Source organism: Fusarium subglutinans (assembly GCF_013396075.1).
Source record: "Fusarium subglutinans strain NRRL 66333 chromosome Unknown NRRL66333_c0000209, whole genome shotgun sequence".
Taxonomy (NCBI): domain Eukaryota; kingdom Fungi; phylum Ascomycota; class Sordariomycetes; order Hypocreales; family Nectriaceae; genus Fusarium; species Fusarium subglutinans.
In genome coordinates this window covers 1-20,995 of record NW_023502272.1, presented here as the reverse complement: position 1 = coordinate 20,995, position 20,995 = coordinate 1, and the positions used below count along the sequence as shown (strand labels likewise).

The following is a 20,995-nucleotide window of genomic DNA, read 5'->3' as shown; positions in this document are numbered from 1 at the left end:
CAGGACCATTACGGCTCCGTCTCTATGCATACTGCGTCACAAAATGTATCTGGCCGCCGGGCTGGAGACACTCCTTCAACCAATAGATATATGTTGGGAATCCGACAAGTTCTTCATCAGGATCATCGTCACTTTCGTCACTGTCTTCGGAATGGCTTTTGACGACCGTGCTTGGAACATACTCTTGGTTCTCGAGGGTTTTAGCCCAGAAGTCCTTGCCCAACTTACAGTATTCCTGTCGCACCGGAAGGCCAAGAACAACGAGTGTCTTGAGCTTCAGATGCATTCCCATCTGAACACAAAAGGACTTGAGTGCCTCGTTGGGACCATCGGTCCAGGGTCCTGAAAGATCAAGACAAAGGCTCTGGAGGCCAGTCATCAAAGACCAGTCCAGCTGAAGAAGAGCTAGGCGATCCGCTTCTCGTCTGCGAAACAAGACGTGATGGAATGCGATGTGCATATCAGCATTCATGTTGTGAGAGACTTGAGAGATATAAAACTCATGTTCTCTCATTTCCTCAAGTTCTTCGTCCTCTGATGCCCAGGGAGAAGTTAGGATCATGATATGGCCTCTGCGTTGGCACGCGAGATGATCGTCGTTTGGGTGTAGTTTCTTAGTATGTGCATTACGGTTAGGACCGTTAGTTCCGCCATACGCCTCGGTAGAGAATGGAATATCGTCCATGAGATTACCGGTGAGGACAAGAAGATTTCCAGCCTCACGGCGAAATGCTCCGAGATCCAGATTTCCGTTGTTGTGTCGACTCCAGAGGGCTCGCATTGACGCAACAAGATCGGGATTGGGATATCTATCATAAACATGAAGTTGATGTAGCAGTCGATGTTTTTCGAGAGCTTGTTTCCAGATCAGGTTTCCGGATGTCATAAAGTTGATCTCACCGTCGACGACAGGTGTTTCGTAGATACATTTGTGCCGGAGGGGGATACTTTCGATCTGCCCCTGTCCAAACACCCCATCACGATCCAGCTGACCTCGAGTGTAGATGACGGTATAGTAGTCACCGGACTCATCACCGCAGACAGATAGACCCTCAGTGAGTAAGTGAATCTAGCATTCACTCTTTTGGGTGGTCTCGATGAGGATTTTCAGGGTGATTTCATTGGGGAGTATAGGTAAATGTGGTGCGCTGAGGACATCTTGGGCGTTAGTCAGAGCACTCATGATTGCGTTTGTAGGATATTTCGTCGATAGATTAGTTTGATAAGTGCCAGTTCGGTCTGGGGAAGAGACTAGTGATGGTGGTGGGAAAGGTTTGAGTTTGATATTGGGTCAAGAACCGAGCAAGGTCACTATATGATTGATACATGGCTGTTCACATGTTCATGAAATTGTGCCAGTGTCGCGTACTATATCTATATCGTTGCCACTGTGATCGAAGAAGGGAAGCTGTTCAACGGCTCAGTTCAGGCCAACTACCTTGTGATTCAGTCTGTCGCGTCAAGCACTTGATGGGTGTAAGTGAGGTTGTCGTAGATGCCGGCTTCTGATTGGTGTTCGTAAAGTCGAGCTTATCTGGGGTCATGATGAGAGATAAGGTACATGTAAACCATTAAGTTACCTTGAGCTCCGAATTGTAAGTCTGTCCAGCAAGTAACTTGTTCCCATGTTCAACACACCAGTTCAACCGCATTGATCAATCGGCAGTCATGTCTTTAGAGACGCACCAAGATTTGCAGCGCTCATTACCTCCTGAACTACTCTATAATGTCATAGAGGCTGTCTTGCCTTCGAATCCACTGGCATTAATCCCAGCGTCACATATTTCGACAAAGACATTACTTTCCCTGGCACTGGTTTCGCGCGATACATACAAGTTAGCTATTCGGCTGCTTCGAGAGCGATGCCTCTACATTGACACTAGTCGACGCCTTGCGCAGCTGTTGCTCTGTCTTCCTCACTCTGTACCAAGCCTACCACCGCCTATACTGCCACTGCGGAACATCACATCGCTCTATCTGGCCCCATTTCGAGACAAGTTGGACGATCAACCCACAGCAGCTTGGGTACGGGAGCTATTCTGCGAAGTATGCGGTACACTTCGACGGCTGATTGTCCACATGCCATTCCAGAGCTTGGATCCGCTGGATGACCACTTGAATGTCAGGAGGACTCTTCGCGAGGGGTTTGAACGGCTTGATAAACTAGAGGAATTTGTCTGTCTTGGCGATTACCCGGCACTGAGCCTCCCAGATACTCCTACTGACGTCTGGGGTCTATGGCCGGATCTCAAACGAGTCACAATATTTGGGGCACCACTTGATAATCATTGGCTGTGGTGGTACATCGCAACACAGCAGAAGCTTGAGCATGTCATCCTCGCTCGGCCAGTGAATGTCGAGGCAGCCAACATCAAGGAGGAGTATTTTCACAAATTACCACGAGATGACATACGCTTAGACCGGGATATCAAAATCACCCTTTTAGACGCTGCCTTTGTGTGGAGGGACGTCAAGACATCGCGTTGGAAGGAATTCGATCCCAAGGAACGGATGACAGTTGAGCTGTATGATGTGCCAACATCGTTCTATGGCGATGAGATGCCCAAGGAGCTTGTGACGACATGGGTGAGGCGGGGTGCCTTGAACGGGAGTCTATGGGACTGGCAGGGTGAAATTGTTAAGGAGACTGCAGCCGATGCTACATGATGTATTTGTTCCTCGATACCCGGTTTTCCTCCATTATCAATGATATTGATGTTATAGTAAGTCTTTGTTTCCGTTCGCTCTCATGTATCAGCCTCATCTTGAATTGACTGTCAAAATTGTACCACTTGAGCCAATGATCACATCTCATATTGAAGAACATTCAGAAAATCTATATTCCAGCTCGGCAGATAATTAATCTAACTCCAGGTCAATTTTATCCAGCTGAACACAAACCCCCGCAAAGTCCTCACCTACGGATGCATCGGAAACACAGCTCAAACATCCATCAATTCCATGTGACGCGAGGCTCCCGGGTAGCTTATACAGCCTGAACGGTATCAAAACTGGTGGTCAGCAGCTCACAAGATTGGGGGTTCAGAGCCAAATGCCACCGAAAGCTGCCCCAATGCCCTGTCTAGCCTCTCCCCAGGCGGGGTTATGGGCATGTTCAGTGGGGTGTCTACCCTGTTCACCTGCCCGAATGGGGTAGAAATTTTTGAGGTGGAGCATGCTCCGGCTTCGCTTTCTTCCAGAAAACCCGCCATCGCAACGCCAAAAATCCCCCGTGTTTCCCCCGGCCGTTGAGTCTGCAGTTAGCGGATGTGGATTGTTTCTCCATAAGCTTTCCTACAAACGCCCAAGAGAACAGACCATTTCGGTTTCTGTTACATACTCGCTCTCCGTGCGCTCTTTCGAAATCTCGCGATCCGAAAAACCTCCAGATTTTGTTCCTCCACTGTCATGTCGCCCTGCGGCAAAAACTTACACGCTACCACCGAGAGCTAATAAAGTCCCGACCAAGAAAGAAAAAAGCTTCTATCGCGAAATCGCCGTCCACACAAAGACATGCTCGCAAGCCACACCCTGTCGTGACCGTTTGACCGTTTGACCTGTCCGACACGAGCATATCCCAAATCGTTCCTCTCCCCCCGGATTCTCAATCCCGACCCTTCCGAACCCTTTGTCGGCCACTGTTGAAAATGCCCGAGAAGTCGGCCTCGGTAGTGTCCTACGCTGCTGGTGCCTCTCTCGCTGCCGCAGCGCTCATATATGTTTTCGCACCAAACTTCTCCATCGATCACGACGCTACGAGCTCCAAGAAAAAGTCTATAGTTGGTTTGAGAAACCAAGCCAATGACTGCTTTATCAACTCGGTCCTCCAAGCTCTTGCCGGCTTAGGAGAGTTGCGCATATATCTGATTCGCGAAACGCACCGCCGCCGTATCGAAGATCCGGCAGTATATGCTAGTCTTGTCCAGCCAGAGGGCAAGCAGATTGCCCAATGGAAGCTACAGGGCCTGCAAGAAGGACTAGTCACACAGGGACTGAAGGAGATGCTGGATGCGCTTAATGAGCGCCCCATCTACAAGAAGTCCATATCGCCGTTCCAGTTTGTCAAGGTTTTGGAGGCGGCGTTCAAGCAAAGGATCAGCCGCCAACAACAAGATGCGCAAGAGTTTCTCCAAATCGTGGCTGAGCGCCTAAAGGACGAGTATCACTGCGGACAACGAGCAAGACTACACATGCGGAGACGCGGCCTGTTTCCTACCCAAAGTACACCGAGTGTCGAGAACACGCTGAATAGTCAAGACAATGGTAAGGATGGCGACGAATCCTCACCAGAGCAGCAACCCACTACTAATGGCGACAACGACTCTGCCATCGAGCCATCCGAGGAAACCGAGATTCCCCAGGACAATGGTCAATTGCCCCTAGAAATTGAAGAGGGTTTCCCAATGGAAGGAAAGTATGAGTCGCATCTCGAGTGCCAGACCTGTCGCTACAAGACTAAGCCCAGGGAAGAGACCTTCTGCACTATAACTTTGGCTGTGCCTCAGGTTTCAGGCACGACGTTGAATGCATGCTTTGACGGCATCTTCAAAACCGAGTACATTGATGACTTCAAATGTGAAATGTGTCGATTGATGCAGACAAAGGCAGATTTAGAGGCCGAGATGGCCAAGTCCACGTCGGAGACTTTCAAGGCGCAAGCCCAGGAAAGCATTGATAAGCTCCAGCATGCCATTGACACAGATCCCGAGAATCCCCCCGAAGATGTTGAGCTTGGCGATATTCGTTTTGCGCCCAAGAGGAGGATCGCAAAGACCACCCGAATGTCCATATTTCCAAAGATATTGGCTATTCACCTCTCCCGCTCCATCTATGATGTGGGCCAAATGACACAGAAGAACTCGGCCAAGGTGGTCTTCCCCGAACAGCTGCCTCTCGGTGGTTTGATGGATCAAAAGAGATATAAGCTGCTCGGGCTGGTTACTCACCGTGGCGGACACAACAGTGGCCATTACGAAGCATTCCGACGACAAAACGTAGCCGCACCCTTCTCAAACCCGAACACCTTCCAACCATCGGAAGCTTTTAGCAAAACACCGACACCCATAGGCACCCCTATCATGGGAGGAAGACCGACGCACAGTCCGGCAATCTCTACACCTGACCTCCTCTCAGGCTCGTCTGGTGACTCAACGCCTTCTCTAGAATCTCTACCGGTTCCACCTAGGAGTGTCCCTTCAGACCTACGAGGGTCGGTGAGCTTACCAGCAATTGGCAAACAGAAGGATCCGGAAACCAGCAGTCTTCGTTCTGTGGCCGCCTCTACAAAGTCAGCTCTCTCCAAGCTTACATCTCCCAAGCAAACAAATAGCAGTTCATCGCCACCCAAGTCTGTGCCATCAAATGTCGCAAAACGATCTAGGAAACGAAAGTCAGCAACAGACAAATGGTGGCGTGTCAACGACGAAAAGGTCAAGGAAGCAAAGACCAGCGAAGTCTTGGGCATGCAGAGAGAGGTGTATCTGCTATTTTACGAGCTCGATAAGGATGCTTAGGATGCTGATGAAGTTTATCAAGTGCGTGAAGATGCAGAATGGTGTGTGATACTCTGATGGGCTAGTTCTGTTACGCTTTACAGAGTTGATAGAGAGGGGGGCGGTATTTTTCTTTCTCTCCCAACTATTTGCATAGGTTTGGCGTTTCAAGCAAGACAGTTTCGGGATTCTCTATACAGCTAGATTCCATGGTGCATTTTAACAGTGTTAAAAAAAATATCTAGCATTGGATACATGGGAGTTGATGAGGAAAGAAGGTCATGGATAAGGTAGATAGGGGGCTATCATTCTCATCTATGGCAGTAGTGAATACACAATTTAACGGATGACAAATATATTTGAGTAGGAGATTGCTTGTTCCTCGTGCTGCATGCTGCCCAAGTACAATTTGCAGCCAATATCTGAATAATTCTCTTACGTCTAAGTTTCTAACCTCCCAATTCTATCTACAATCGTATCCAAAACGATATTGCTTTAGTGTCTAGTGGCCAATCACAGGTCTACAATGAATGAGTCAGCATAGTATGCAACAACTAGCAGATTGGGGATGACGACTTCACCAACCTCGTTGATCATGTTCCCTGTCTACACTTCCTTTTATGCATTTTTCTCGTTTGTCAAGAGAGCATTATTATTTGTAAGACAGTCTCTGTTTCGCATAATCAGAGACTCAGGATATTGTCCCCTGGGACTGATATAGACCACCAAGCTGCGGTCTTTGCGACAAGGGAGCAGCATCGTCAATCCTTCGCTTGGGTCCAAAAGCAGCAACGGGCGAATACCTCAACCCGTACGAGAAGCCTAATATCCTGAATCAAGATCTTTTTTCTTTCTTTCTTTCTTTCTTTCCACCTTAGAATGTTGAGCCCGAGAAGGAATTGTTTAATCGTTTCATTGGTTCCTGTTGAGATCAGGCGCTGCCAGACAAATCTCATAACTCAGACGCCTTTTCTACCTCTCATATAACATAATCATCTCAGCCGCGATGGTGGTCATTTCTCGACGCACGAGACGTCGCATACGGTCCATCTTCATACTTATCCTCATCTCTATCTTCATCATTTATTCTATCCTTCCCCACGATTCAGCAATCCGCCTGGCTTTTGTCTTCAACATCTCGCGCTTCTTTAATTTTCTGCGTGGCGCAGCAACAAACCGAGACGCTTGGTTATGGAAATCACCACGGTACGCCGTAGATCTCAAGAACGAAGTGGGCTACCTCATCAAAACTGGGTATGGAACGCGTCACCGAGTGCCTGAGCAGCTCGCTGCCTTTGAGGCAACAGGGGATTTCTTAGGAAAAGAAGGCGAGAGTTTCCTAGTTGTAGGAGATTGGACAACAGTGAATCAGACAGACGCAAAGCTAATAGGCGTGACGGTGCATGATGCTATCAAGAGAGTTATGGAGACCAAGATTAGAGGCAAGGTGGATGATTACCCCAGGCTGGTAAAGTACAAAAGTCTCCAGGCAAAGCTCCGAGCAGGAGACGAAGAAGAAGCTCTGAAGATTGGGCAAAGTTATGGCTGGGAGCTTGATGCGCTAAAAGTTTGTCTCTCCAACAACTTCTCTCCACACCACTAACAGAGGCAGTTTATCATGGGCATGGAGATGATATATCATCAGTTGCCGGGCAAAAAGTGGTACATCATCTTAGATGACGACACTTTCTTAATACGATCATCTCTGGAGCTACTCATGGGCCACGTTGACTACCGCAAGCCCCAGTATATTGGTAACGCAGTTGGTGATTACAAGGCGCGTTTTGGGCACGGAGGATCTGGAATCCTGATATCCGGAGAGGCGATGCGCCGTTTGTTCGAACACCCGGGCATCGTGCAAGAAGCATACACCGAGTCCATGACCGAGACGTGGGGAGATCGACTGGTGGCGACGACACTCCAGAAGCTAGGCATATACATTGAAGAGTCGTATAATCATCACTTCAATGGTGAACCTCCTTCCATCACGCGCATCTGGGGTGATCGTTTCTGCTCGCCCCTACTTTCATTCCACGGCTTGCGGAAGCCCGGCGAGATGCGCCGTGTCGGGGAGACACTCGCAAAAATAGACAAGCCAGTGCTATGGCACGACGTATGGCAGTTGTTTGGAGGCTCAGCTATGTCGGCGCTTGAGAGCCGCCCAACAGAGCTAACAGCGGATCATGTGGGCAAGCCGGACGAGCACACCCGCTCATGGGGCGATGTGAGGAGTGCCAATGCTTGCCAGAAGCGATGTGAACATAGTGGACGACGCTGCTTGGCATGGACATATGAGATGGAGATTGAAAGATGTCACACGAGTCCTTGGCTACTGCTGGGGGCGGACGGCGCTACAGGCAAGGCATCGGGCGTAAACTGGCCCGAGGTGAAGCCATTACTCAAAGGCTGCAGATAAATGAGGAGACATCATCCTCTGCTCGCAAGTAGGAGAAAACGAGCTCGTGTTGGCTAAGCCTAAGATCCTGCTTGCTGTTCAAATTCGAACTGTTTCTGAGGATTCGTCATTGGCGTGAGTTGTCTGTCAGTACCATGCTATTGCTCGGGGCTTTTCCCCGGCCGAATATGTATCATATCATGTACTATATCATGTATCATATGCACATTGGATGCCCCCTTTAGCCTCAAATATCTGTTCCACTCAGTGGACGGAGTAAGGAAGAAAGCAAGAGAAGCCTCATTGGAACGCCTCCGAGGACTAGCGACCCAAGAGCCGACCGCTATTGTGTATTGACAACCGGTGTGGAGAGAAAAAACTGGACCGTGGATACCGCTACAGCTCCTCTGCACATGGAGGTAGGGAGGGGAGGGGCTAAGGACTGAGCCAGCAAGCAGTGGTCAAGTTTAAGGTCAGCGTTCCAGGAATCCGGGAACTAATGGTAGGCGAGAGAGGGAGCAGGCAGGCGACCAGTAAGGCGAGATATTGAGATGCGCAGGAAAGAAAAGCCGGTTGGCCAGACACCCTCCCTCAACCCCCCCTTGCTTGACGGCCTTCGCTCGCTTGCTTCCCGTCGTCGTCTGTCAGCCGGGATGTTTGCCTCTAGGCTCTACAGAGAGGAGGGAGGGGTGGGTTGGTGGGTGATTGTCATTGCCGTTGGGACTTTGTACCTATAGGTAGAGCACAGTGCAGGAATAGACTAGGCCTGAGGAGGATCCGCTGCACTTGGGTGGGATCCATGTGGGTGGATGGTTCATAAGCGAACCATGGCTTGAAGCTGTGGAGAGGCTCGTCTCGCTTACGTCGGGACCTTGCCGTTGGACGTAGGCATCTATATCGTGTACGGGTACGGCCAGAAAGCTAAAACATGACCGAACAAACTGACGGTTGAAGATACCTACTCGTCTTGTTGTGTTATGGTGCATGCATGAGCGGCGCCTGTTTTGAAGCTTCTGGCTCCCAGTTTGGTAACTATCTCCTGGAGATGGAACAAGACGAAGTGACACAGAGAGCAGGGGTTTCGGATTTGCTGAAATTGGAAGAGGGGGGAGATGATATTGGATATGTTAAGATTGGGGAGTGCGGACAACAGCAAGATTTGCAATTCACCGTGACCTAGCCCGGCGGGTACCTATTTGTGAGAAACGACCGGCGAAAGGAAATAAAGGATACTTTTTCTAGGTAAAAATGACGATTGTGACGAAAGGCAATCTTGCAGAGTACGGAGTCGGTCGGAGTAGCTAGGTTTGAAGTTTGATAATAAGAATTCAAGTGCAAATCCAAATTCGAACCACGGAGTGGATAGATTATGTTGTATGACTCAGCCCAAAGAACAACGAACGAATGGAAACAGAGAAGGGAAAGGTAGAGAGGTAAGGGAGGGACGGCAGTTAGCTTTGGTTCCTTCCACTTGCTGGTTGGGTTCGAGCCAGCGAGCACCGTCTGGTTGGTACCTGACATTAGTGGCTCCTATAGAATGACTTGGGAAGGAAAGTCAAGTCTCTTAGCCTTAGGGATGTGTTGTGGGGTCAGTGGCTTGCGGGGGTTCGACTTTGACATTTTTGGAGAAGCTTTCTGCGTTCGATAGAGGGATGGATGAGATACGGATACGCAGATCAGTGCAGTGGTTGGCTGCCTAGTAGGTATCTATACAAGGAGAGAAGAGACAACAAATGGATAACAACAGCTAGGCCCCAGATGACCTACACTGAAGATTGACTATCCAGGTCTAGCCCAAGCGTTAATCTCAGTCGGAACTTTTCAACTTGAGCTCATGCTCATCACAGAGAATAGGGGTGTATTGAGCGTTGGAGTCTACGACGGGACGAGAACCTTGCACCCGATAGGCCATGAGTGGCACACAATCAAGCCAGTTGCCGCCTTGTATCGAACTCAAGCCAGGATTGCCCAGGCCACACCACATGCAGAGTACCGTACACGGACATAACTCTTGCATGCGCCTGTGCAGACGAAGCCTTGAACTTTAATCGATGTTTGCATTTTACTTGATCCTCTTAAGATATATGGCGGACCGAAGAGAATACAATGTCATGGCTGCTCGTAACAAACAGGTCTTAGCACTCTCCTCAGGTGGTCAGCTATATGCTGGCTAGCCTCACTGAAATGTATTGCATAACAATACATATGAGTATAAAGACAGCCAACTAATCCTCGCGGAATCTCTGCCAAGCTAACCTAATCATCCATGCTATACGGATACCTTGTCCGGTATTGCGCCTCATTAACAGGGTCAGGTATTCCACAGAGCTTGGGCATGGTAACAGCTTCTATAGTGCTTCCAGAATTGCTGGATACTAGGGGTCTAGTCAAGCGAGTAAAGGAGAAACGCGAAAAAGAAATTCTCGTTAGTAGGTAGTAGCCGACTTGAGATGATGGGCATATGTATGTGATATTTCTATATCCATGAGATTTGAGATTATGGAGTAACCATGTCTGTGTGAAGTTTATACAAGGCAAAGCTCTGAAGAAGCTTGAGATTGGCCAAGATCTGTCGTTCGACGGGCGATGCGCCGCTAATGCACCTGCTTCCAGCTCCAAAGAGGCTCTAGCTGGAGCTACTATTCTTCCGTTCAGCTGATTGCTCGATTGATGCGTTATGCTAGGACCTGAAATGGGAATGATACAACCATCAACTCCAATTTTCCAAACTTTGAAGGCCGACTGTTTGTTCGTTCGCATCCGACCTTGAGTACCTCATCAAACAGCCTTTTCAGTAAGCGAGGCTCCTTTGTATCTGCCTCTGCCTCCGCCAACTGCTCTGCTGGGCAAATGCCTCGCCTCCATTTCGTTTACATACCCGTCCGTCTGTTGCATAAGTTCTACAAGTAGAGTAAAGCAGGTCGCTCACTGGACCAAGTTCGCGCGGCGCTTGTTTGTCGAGTATCGATCATCCCGTATGGGCATCGGCCTACAAAGCCCGGCCCGTCTCCACTAGAACTTTTCAATTTACTGGGACCCGGCGGCCAACACCAACACCAACACCACCACCACGGTCACCACTGCCACCACTACCACTACCACGCGGCAACCGGGCAGGGGGCGATCCAGTTATTCTGTTGTATAGTATTGTACAGTACAGTATCTGGTATCTTCGATGCTTGACGACGACGAAGGGACAGGACGTGCCAACTCTATTTCCCGTTTGCCCCCGATCTTGGAGCTCAGCCTCTGAGCCTCGCTTCCGATCCCGCCTCTTGGACCCCTGGGTCTTGCGATCTTCCTCTTCGCTGTGCTATTGTCGCTGCTGCTCCTCCTCCTCCAGCGCGTCACCTGTCGATGGTCTTGGCCCCGTCCATCATCGCGACTCTTGCTTTGCTCTCAGTGGCAGTTGCATCGCCGTCGCATCGTGTCGCGACCCCTGGTCCTGGGTTCTGCCCCTCTTGCACGCCTTTGCTCCCCCTGCCACGCCCTGGCTTTGGCTCCTCTTGATCTTCCTTGCCCAGTGCCAGCACTTCGACTTCCTCCGTGACCCAGGGTCGCGTCCCCCTGGTCGCTTGTCCTTCTTCCTGACTTTGCTTTGAGGCTCCATAAAAATTTCTAATTAAAAAACAACATGGCTCAAGAAGACCATGGGCAGAGTCACGGTGACTCTTCCAATAATCCTACAATTTCTGCCCCAACATCGAAGTCTCCTTCTCTAGCTCCCATAGTTACATCTGTCACCGCTCCTCCAGCTTCCAACACTGCTGCTGCCGAGACGACACTCCCACCCATCACCGAGCTTGCTTCAGTGCCGTTCACGGCTGCGGACCGCCCGACCGCCTCGACGACCGTTCCAGTTCCCACCTCTACACTCGCCGCATCCTCCGAATCCGACTCATTCGCCGTCTCTTCTTCCGTGCCAACACTCACGCCAGCCTCGGCTCCTGCTGCTTCTGCCGCTCCGCCCGCGGTTCCTCAACAGAACGGCGACAGCAGGGCCCCCGAGGCTGCTTCGACACCGACGCCCAACTCGGAAATGTCCAACCAGCATCCAGGACTACCTCATGGTCAGCATGTGAGCTATCCGGGCTCCTCGATGCCTTATGCGTCCTCGGCAGGCCAATCAGCCGCCCAATATGCCCCTTATCCTGTAGTCACGAGTCAAGCAACGGAGCCATACAGACCGAGTCCTATGCCTGTCAGTATGCCGCTGCCTAGCATGAGGACAATCGAAAACCCACATGGGCTTCCAGTATCGAATCCGCAGGGCATGCCAATGAACATGCATATGGCGCCCACGCCAGGCGGTGTGCCATTCTATAGCCACCAAGGCATGCCAATGGCAAGCTACGGTCTTCCCGATTCGATGGCTCGTTATGCTATTCCTCACGATCCGCGGCTTCTGGGTCATAGGGGACCGAAGAAGGTGTGTTGAAGCTTGGTCAGGGGTCTCGTTCCAGCAGGCCATAGCTAGCGAAGGGGTTGGAGATTGAAGCTGACTGTGACCTGTAGGAGATTAAACGTCGGACAAAAACAGGCTGTCTGACTTGCAGAAAGCGTCGTATCAAGGTGAGCTATGATTTCATACTTATCTCCCCTTGTGCAGCTCGTGACCTTGAAACACGAGATGGGACGCGGCGAATCAAGAAGATGACTTGGGAAGAAGGCGGGCTTCAGATACGTGTCGCAGGTGATGAGCTTACAGCAGGTTATCCAAAACCCTGTGCTGCATCAAGCTTGCAGCTTCTTGCACACTTGCTCGTTTGCCAGGAGGTCACAGAAACAAGCAAGACTCACGTTCACGTAGCACTCATCACCCCAGATTTCCCCAAGTAATTGCTTGTATCGCAATCGCCCAATCCCAATCTCAGAGCGCTCCAGTAAATGGATGGATTGCCTTGGAGTCTAAGCTCCTCGAGGTTTTGGGAGCTCTGCTCAGCTTGTCATTGGTCGCAGCTACCGTGCATCTCCTACCTAGGCAGCTGCACAAACCCCCTCTCTACTTTGTGGTGGAGATAGCACCCCGCCCAACACAGCTCTAACATCTCCCAGTGCGACGAAACACACCCAACTTGCAACAACTGTAAAAAGTCGAAGCGCGAGTGTCTCGGTTACGACCCCATTTTCAGACAACAAGCGGGTGGACAATCATCTTCCAATATCCAACCTGCGCCCAGCCAAAGGACTCCTCCCACAGTTCCAAGCTCTGTACCTTCAACTGTCCCTTCGTCGATAGCGCCCAATACTGCCCTTACCGCTCGACCTACAAACTCATACGGCAGCCAGCCATCTATGCTCCCAAGCTCGTATGCAACAGCTCACGCGACAACAGCAAGCCCTAACCCGTCTATCACCTCGCTTAGCTACGACTCGAGTTTTTCCAACGTTGCATCTCCTCCTGTCAAATCCGAGTCGACATACGAGTATCCGCCCGCAATCGACCCAGCCCTTCAAGGATTTTCATCAACCTCAAACGCGGAAAGCTCTAGAGCGGTTGAACAAAGGCCTCTCGCTGACAACAACCAACATCTTAGAGGTGGCGCCCCCTACTATTGATTTCACCCTTGTTCGTCGTTTGCTGCGCTGCTGTTGAGAACATCTGCTTACGCGCGTTTCTGACAGCCAACAAAATGAAGATTGATGAAATTATCAATCTCCTGGGCACAGTTCCTCCGTCCCAGAACGTTGCTCACACTGAGGGGATTCGCAATGAAATCACCAAGGTGTATCATGAAATGTACGCACCTGGGCTTGCCTCTTTCTTCGAATCTGGGTGGTATCACTTTACAGAAAATGGATCACCTTCGTTCCCTCAAAGCCAGCGCCTCGTCGATTTGATGGCATCTTTTCTCAAGGCTTTGGAGGCTGTAAAGGTCAACGATCAAACACAGATGGCCTACTCTGGTATCCTTGAGACGCGCCTTGTGTGGGAGCTTGCGCGAGCAGCATACGACCCTCCCACTGCAGCTTCTGCTGTCAGTACCACAACGCTGCCGCACGATGGTGATGCCAAGGAGATCCAAAACCGTGTCCGAGTTGTTGAGGCACTTTTGTGTGGAGACTATCTATCAGTCAACCCACTCTGCCCGCCAATGCAAGACCCTGATAGTTACCGAACCCGACAATTTGATTTCTGGTACAGCCTGGCTGAGTTCGTGCGTACGCGGGAGGATCCAACTGGTCCGTCTGCCGCCAAGTCTAGGGAGGAAATGCTTTCGAGAATGCGCTATCTACTTGATGGTCGTGAGAACCGCGATGTTCTCTACTCGATTGCAGTTGTTCGAGAACTTGCTCCCCACTTCGATTCTCCCTACGGTAACGCTGCTCCTCAACATGCCGACGAGAGTGACCCCAAGAACAGACTCTCAGTAGCATCCAAGTTCATTTACGACGAGTCTCAGGTCACAGGTGGAACAACCAACGTCGTCCGACGTCTATGCGACATTGCATACAGAGCCTTTGTCAATCCTGGTGTCAATATTGCTCGGAGACCTTGATATGATTTTGTTGGTGTTTTTGTTGGTTCCGCATTCCATCATTTACAATTCGGCCATAGCCATAATTTCCTTTGTCAGTAACACAATATGACCTTTTGGTCATTCTTCACATTTCCTAACAAAAGCACTGTTCATCACTACAAAGCGGGATGTCGTTCGTTGCATCTTCTGGGGCATGGCGAGGGGTTCATTAAAAGTTTATTATTGTTCGTTTTGGTCTGTTTTTGGCGTTTTCTCCCCCACGGGGATAGTGAGGCATTGTCTTTTTTCTTTATTCCCCCTTTGTTCATAACGGCCTACATCATTCGATCTTGGTCGCGGCGTTTGCAGAAACAATGGCCCCTATGGTCTAAATGTATACCTTAATGCTCCTGCGGCTCGGCAGTGAGGGAGAAGAAGAGATATAGATTTCGGCATCAAGGGAACGGTAGAGACCTGACACGGAGTGGATCATTTTGGGAACAAAGGATACCAAAACGCCAGCGTCGATCTTCCATAGTGGCATGCTCTGTTCTGCCCGGTTTGACATTCGATACAAAGCATTCAACTTGGTGCGGCGAGGGCATAAGGCTCAGCTTGGTTGAAAAGCGCCATGCGAGAGCCCTTTTTGGTGTATATACTGGGATCTTGTCAAAATGGGTCATTGTCTTGTTCACTAGGAGAAGTTATGGCGCTTGGCATATAATAATGGTTACAATAATTCAATATTACTCATTACATCAACCAGCCGGTTCTGACAATACTAGTTAATATGTAATTGCCATTGGAGAAACACGAAAGAGCCTTGAGATGGTCACCGTCTGTTCAACTTTACTCATTTGTAACCCACTACTGGGTTGTTTTGCACAGCGAGCCGCATTATAGAATAAGCTACGGTAGCGATAGATGCGATTTACTATTGTCGTTACATATCTAGGTAAGTAGTATGAAAAAGGTCAACAACTTGTCCAGTATAGATACCTACCTAGGTAGGTAAGTAGGTATGGTACAAAAGTAATCCGGGGGTCTTGCTATCGTTCGAATATACTTCTATTTATGTTTGTCTTGTCGTATGTAACCTCCACTTGCTGGCGGCATCTAATGCAGCTGCCTGTAAGACACTAGCCGCCTGTAGGGACCTTTGTAAATCGGCGAGTACGGCAACAATAAGGTAGCCCCCTTTTTGAGGCATCGCCGTCGTGAGTCACTGTAGTGGTCATACCGGTAGGTACATTTGATTTAAATACCAACTCGTAAGCTGGAAACCTCTCACTTTCTGGACTGATGAATAATCCCAAGTTACACTATTTCTGACTTGCTGTACTTGTTTGAAACATCACCAACACTTGCACCTTCGAGAACACCACCTGATCAAACAAACTTGCTATCGACTTCGAGGAGCTTCCACCATGGCCAGCACAAGAAGGTTAACTGCAGCTTCCTCAACATGCGAGGAGCCGGGAGCAAAAATACTCGAAACACAGCGACTCATCCTCCGTCGATTCTATCCATCCGACGCAGAAGTCATGTCTCAAGCCGCTGACAATAAGTCTATCTCAAGAAACCTGCGTGATGGCTTCCCATCCCCTTACACACTGGCCGATGCATTGTATTTTATCAACAACGTAGCCAACAACTTTGACGGTGCTGGTCAACACTGTGGCATCTTTGTCAAGGCCAACACGACAGAGAACCCTTCGTCGGAACCGGTCTTTATAGGCACTATAGGCATGATGGCCAAGAATGATGTCTATTTCCGCACGTGGGAGATGGGCTATTGGTTGGCTGAGACAGCCTGGGGAAAAGGCTACGCAACTGAAGCTGCTAGGGCGCTCATACGATGGTGTTTCGAAACATGGCCTGAGTTAAACAGGATCGAGGCGTGTGCAAATGGGGGCAATAAAGCAAGCCAAAATGTACTAAGGAAGTCTGGGCTCGTTGAAGAAGGCACCAGGAGAGGTGCTGTTTGCAAGAATGGGGAAATACGAGACGAGGTTCTGTTCGGTCTGTTGAGGAGCGAACTATAGCTGAACAGGAGCAAAGGAAGATGCAGACCTGACACTGAAGAGATTATACTTATAATGCAGAGTCGTTTATCATATCAATCAGGACGCTAGTTCAACTTGCCATTGCGAAGTTTCATCTCGGAGATATAAAAGAAATGCAGAGGAACAAGATCAACTTCACTCATAGCTCCAAGATTGTACAATGAACACCTTGGGGTTATTAAGCACATCTTGCTGGATGTGTCACCAAGTTTACTAAGTCTTCGCCTTACAGTCAAGATTAACTCATGGATAGAAAGTGCCTTGTATTAGTAAATTATTAGCTGGGGCGAATCAAGAATTCCTCATCTTGGACCTAAAGAGTAGATGACGGCTTTGATTCTTAGCGGGAAGTTGCAGCGATAAGCTCGGGTTATTCAAAAAGTGAAAGTTTATTTCATCAGAAGAATGCGAAATCTCGGTACTTGTTTTCGAAACGTCTTGAACCATACAAGATAAAGGCCCGTACAAGATTGCAGAATGACTCTTCTCAACTACAGTAACTCGGCCGAGTGATGTGATGCAATTGGCGTAGATGTTGCTCGCGGTGAGGAAAAATCAACGAGTAATGATTGATTTCTGATTGGCCAGTTCCCCGCAAGAATAATAGTCCGACCCACCACCAAGACCAAAGCTCCCAGGTTTCGACACAGATCCCCGGACCGCGGGAGATGACGGCCACAATCACGAAGGCGAATTCCCCTCCATCAACCTGCCATTGACCTCGAGCCAGAGGCCCTCTTGGGAGACTCTACACATCTCGTCTCACTAACGGCCGTTCCCTCCCTGCTCTTCACACAATGGCTTCCCTCCGACTCGCCAGCCGAGGCGCCAAGAGCCTGTGCATGCGGCCAGCAACATTTGCTGCCCGCCCTTTTTCGACGACCTGCTTGCGAAAGTACGCCGCCGCTGTCGAGCCCGTCGGCACCAGACTCGTCCCCGTTGACGAAGACTTCTCATCCGCCCAAGATGCCTACGGTCTCTCTAAGCCCCGAAAAGCCGGTACCCGAAAGTCGCGCGAGAACTCCGTCCAGGACCGAAAGGTTCGACATTATACCGTCAACTTTGGTCCTCAGCATCCCGCTGCCCACGGCGTGTTGCGTTTGATTCTCGAGCTCAATGGTGAAGAGATCGTCCGAGCCGACCCCCACGTGGGTCTACTGCATCGAGGTACTGAGAAGTTGATCGAGTACAAGACATATCTCCAGGCTCTGCCGTACTTTGATCGACTTGATTACGTCTCTATGATGACCAACGAGCAATGTTTCTCTCTTGCTGTTGAGAAGCTTCTCAACGTCGAAATCCCTGAGCGAGCAAAGTTCATCCGAACTCTGTTTGGCGAGATCACCCGTATTCTGAACCATCTGATGTCTGTTCTCTCACACGCGATGGATGTTGGTGCTTTGACGCCTTTCCTGTGGGGTTTCGAAGAGCGTGAGAAGCTCATGGTAGGTGAAACATGAGTGGTTGAAGCAAATCAGCAATTGACATGTTCCAGGAATTCTATGAGCGTGTTTCCGGTGCCCGCCTCCACGCTGCCTACGTTCGACCTGGTGGAGTTCATCAGGATATCCCCGTTGGCCTTCTCGACGATATTTACCAGTGGGCTACCCAGTTCGGTGACCGAATCGACGAGACCGAGGAGATGTTGACTGATAACCGTATCTGGATTGAGCGATTGAGGGGTGTTGGTGTTGTTCCCGCCACTGAGGCCCTGAACCTTTCCTTCACTGGCGTGATGCTTCGAGGTTCTGGTGTTCCTTTCGATGTCCGAAAGAACCAGCCCTATGATGCCTACGACCAGGTTGAGTTCGACGTTCCCGTTGGAACTAACGGTGACTGCTACGACCGATACCTCTGCCGAATGGAGGAGTTCCGACAGTCTCTCCGCATTATTCACCAGTGCCTCAACAAGATGCCCGCAGGTCCCGTCCGTGTTGAGGACTACAAGGTCTCTCCTCCTCCTCGATCCGCCATGAAGGAGAACATGGAGGCTCTTATTCACCACTTCTTGCTCTACACCAAGGGCTACGCTGTTCCTCCTGGTGAGACCTACTCTGCCATCGAGGCTCCTAAGGGTGAGATGGGCGTGTACGTCGTTTCTGATGGTAGCGAGCGACCATACCGATGCCACATTCGCGCTCCTGGTTTTGCTCACTTGGGTGGCTTCGATCACGTATCCAAGGGTCACTTGCTGGCCGATGCTGTGGCGGTTATTGGTACTATGGATCTGGTGTTCGGTAAGTTTGCTTACTTTCGTTTATTGAGAAACTATGCTAATAAAATCGTAGGTGAGGTCGATAGGTAAAGCATTTTCGAAAAGAAAGAAGGTTAGAATGGGTTTGTTTTGTTTGTAATCATAGCTGATAGGGAGACCACGGTAAACACTCCCACAAACGTCGTGTGCTCGAGCGAGAAGCTATGTAGAGGTGGTGCATGTTCTGAAATAGCAATGAATCATCTTATTTCCATTATTCTTGGGTGTGATATGTACAGTTCTAGCGTTACAGACATAAATACATGTTCGGGAGTTAGAGGGTTTGCTGGGCCTGTCTAGCCAGACAGAAGTCTACAAGAGCTTAGTACCAGTCCCAGAAGCCTGCTCCATAAAGAAATTCTTCAGGGGGCCTAGAGCATTGACAGCTCGAAGACCAATCGAACGAAGCGGCACAAGAGGACCACTCTCGACAGAGTAGAGTTTATGAAGCTTATCGCAAACGTTGAGAATGACATGATTGGCGGCATAGCGCTCGCTGTTGTAGGGCTCGAGAGACAGCTGAGTGCCAAGGTCCTGACCATGAGAGACAGCATACTCAATGGTTTTGGCTAGGCTCTGGGCATCCCCTTGACCCTGGTTCAAGCCTTGACCAGCCAAGGGGTGAATAGTGTGCGCCGCATCGCCTACGAGCGCGACGCGTTCGCCAGTGTATGTATCGGCATGGCGCAGCTTCAGAGGGAAAGATGCGATGCTCCCCTCCTGAACTCCCACAACAGTCTGTGGAAGAGACTCCGCATCAACATGTGTGTGCTGCAAGCGCCAAGATAGCTCCTCATCCTGGTTCTTCTCCTGTGTGTGCATGAAACCAATGTCGACAGGGCTCAAGCGGAAGGCGGCGTTGACCATAGCGATAAAGTCCTTGGGGCTCAGACTCTTGAGCAAGGCGGCCTTCTCAGGTGTAGTGGACCAGACCAATGTAGCGTATTTGCCAGGCATAGGGAGCATTGCAACTGGGCCCGTAGGCAAGAATCGCTGGTACGCAGTCTTGTTGAATTGGCCGCCCCAGCCCTCGCCTTCGAGCTCGAGCGTTGCGACAACGCCGTGTCTACCATAGTCCCATCCGCGGCTGTTGATACCGGCGAATGTGCGTACTGGACTGTTTGCCCCATCTGCGCCAACAAGAAGTCGGGCTGCCAGTGACTGGCCACTCGAGAGCTGCACGACCGGCCATTCGCTCAGATCCAATTCTTCGGTCTCCTTGCCCAGATCAATACTCTCCACTTTCGTATTGTCAAAGACGTCCACTCCGCCGAGTTCTTGCAACCTCTTGAGCAGGCCGGATGTCAAGTTCAAATTTTCAGCCATGTAGGCAATTGTCTTGTCCCCGGTCGTATTGGGTGGCCAGTCGAACTCTATACGGGCGCCTGTCACTCCATCCCAAACCTGCATCTCCTGGTAGTCCTGCACACGTTCACGCTGTAAATGTCGCCATGCCCCGATTTTGTCGAGGTATTGAGCCGATGCAGGAGTAAGAGAACTGCATCGGTTGGAGAATTGGGTCAAAGGGAGTGAGAACGGCTTGGTCTTGGCAAGGTTCTGGGCTTCGATGAGGGCAACTCGGAGACCAGCCGTTAGAGGATTCGCCCCTACTGTTTGTTAGTTATTTGCTGATTGAGCGGGCAAGAAAAACTCACGAATAGCTGTCAGTAAGCTCAGACCTGCTGGTCCACCGCCAACACATACAACATCATAGATATTGTCCTGTATCGAAGTGGAAGTGGAAGCTCGGCGCAGCTGATACTGATATTGTCGTACGCAGCTCCGACAGACGAAGCCGGGCTTTCCCAGCACAGATTTTCGAGCCAGCATGGGTATCTGATATCAATTAATCCCCTAGATTCGAAGAGCCAAGCACAACCCCTTTTCCAAAGTGTTCTGGAGCTCCAACAAATCTTCGACAAATCGTCCCTCAATCATTCGATACCTTAGTTAGCTCGCGGGACAAAAGTGGCGCATGATGTGGCTGACAGAAGTCATGGCTGTACTATAACAGGTGTTAAGATATGTGCCTCAGGCCCTCAGGCCCCATATGTAGCCTAACTACAGGATCCTAGCTAGAGAATATACACACACCTCTTTAAGCCCTTACCCCTTTAATAGGTTATAAGCCCTTATATAAACCACAGTATCTAGAGAAAAAGCTATTATTTAGCAATTCTTTCTTTTTAAGTAGTTAAAAGTATATATATATCCAGAATAAAAAGGCATTACAGGATAAGCTTCTTTTACTAGTATAATTACCTAGTTAAGGTTAATATATACTAGCCTAGCATCTTATATTATATTAAGAAATAATATTAAATTAG

General features: G+C 49.8%; 9 protein-coding genes across 9 annotated transcripts; 7 read left to right on the top strand and 2 right to left on the bottom strand.

Annotated features, from left to right (window-relative positions):
* Nucleotides 1-22: 22 nt before the first annotated feature.
* Nucleotides 23-1,183, bottom strand: FSUBG_11215 (uncharacterized protein; the record flags this gene model as incomplete). Its single annotated transcript, XM_036675874.1, has 2 exons — nucleotides 23-1,069; nucleotides 1,157-1,183. The coding sequence occupies 2 exons, from the start codon at nucleotides 1,181-1,183 to the stop codon at nucleotides 23-25; spliced, it is 1,074 nt and encodes a 357-aa protein (XP_036533290.1).
* Nucleotides 1,184-1,668: 485 nt separating this feature from the next.
* Nucleotides 1,669-2,667, top strand: FSUBG_11214 (uncharacterized protein; the record flags this gene model as incomplete). The annotated part of the gene is made up of 1 exon (XM_036675873.1): nucleotides 1,669-2,667. The coding sequence occupies one exon, from the start codon at nucleotides 1,669-1,671 to the stop codon at nucleotides 2,665-2,667; it is 999 nt and encodes a 332-aa protein (XP_036533289.1).
* A 980-nt stretch (nucleotides 2,668-3,647) lies between these two features.
* Nucleotides 3,648-5,513, top strand: FSUBG_11213 (ubiquitin carboxyl-terminal hydrolase 16; the record flags this gene model as incomplete). The annotated part of the gene is made up of 1 exon (XM_036675872.1): nucleotides 3,648-5,513. The coding sequence occupies one exon, from the start codon at nucleotides 3,648-3,650 to the stop codon at nucleotides 5,511-5,513; it is 1,866 nt and encodes a 621-aa protein (XP_036533288.1).
* Nucleotides 5,514-6,498: 985 nt separating this feature from the next.
* On the top strand, nucleotides 6,499-7,908 carry FSUBG_11212 (glycosyltransferase family 31; the record flags this gene model as incomplete). The annotated part of the gene is made up of 2 exons (XM_036675871.1): nucleotides 6,499-7,059; nucleotides 7,099-7,908. 2 exons carry the CDS (start codon nucleotides 6,499-6,501, stop codon nucleotides 7,906-7,908), a joined length of 1,371 nt encoding a protein of 456 aa, XP_036533287.1.
* Nucleotides 7,909-11,521: 3,613 nt separating this feature from the next.
* Nucleotides 11,522-13,446, top strand: FSUBG_11211 (transcriptional regulatory; the record flags this gene model as incomplete). The annotated part of the gene is made up of 2 exons (XM_036675870.1): nucleotides 11,522-12,316; nucleotides 12,943-13,446. The coding sequence occupies 2 exons, from the start codon at nucleotides 11,522-11,524 to the stop codon at nucleotides 13,444-13,446; spliced, it is 1,299 nt and encodes a 432-aa protein (XP_036533286.1).
* Nucleotides 13,447-13,520: 74 nt separating this feature from the next.
* On the top strand, nucleotides 13,521-14,387 carry FSUBG_11210 (negative acting factor; the record flags this gene model as incomplete). The annotated part of the gene is made up of 1 exon (XM_036675869.1): nucleotides 13,521-14,387. The coding sequence occupies one exon, from the start codon at nucleotides 13,521-13,523 to the stop codon at nucleotides 14,385-14,387; it is 867 nt and encodes a 288-aa protein (XP_036533285.1).
* Nucleotides 14,388-15,775: 1,388 nt separating this feature from the next.
* FSUBG_11209 (n-acetyltransferase p20) lies at nucleotides 15,776-16,393 on the top strand (the record flags this gene model as incomplete). The annotated part of the gene is made up of 1 exon (XM_036675867.1): nucleotides 15,776-16,393. One exon carries the CDS (start codon nucleotides 15,776-15,778, stop codon nucleotides 16,391-16,393), a length of 618 nt encoding a protein of 205 aa, XP_036533284.1.
* An 818-nt stretch (nucleotides 16,394-17,211) lies between these two features.
* On the top strand, nucleotides 17,212-18,719 carry FSUBG_11208 (NADH-ubiquinone oxidoreductase 49 kDa subunit mitochondrial; the record flags this gene model as incomplete). Its single annotated transcript, XM_036675866.1, has 3 exons — nucleotides 17,212-17,859; nucleotides 17,910-18,651; nucleotides 18,703-18,719. 3 exons carry the CDS (start codon nucleotides 17,212-17,214, stop codon nucleotides 18,717-18,719), a joined length of 1,407 nt encoding a protein of 468 aa, XP_036533283.1.
* A 261-nt stretch (nucleotides 18,720-18,980) lies between these two features.
* Nucleotides 18,981-20,498, bottom strand: FSUBG_11207 (ubiquinone biosynthesis monooxygenase coq6; the record flags this gene model as incomplete). The annotated part of the gene is made up of 2 exons (XM_036675865.1): nucleotides 18,981-20,275; nucleotides 20,324-20,498. The coding sequence occupies 2 exons, from the start codon at nucleotides 20,496-20,498 to the stop codon at nucleotides 18,981-18,983; spliced, it is 1,470 nt and encodes a 489-aa protein (XP_036533282.1).
* Between the last annotated feature and the right edge of the window lie 497 nt (nucleotides 20,499-20,995).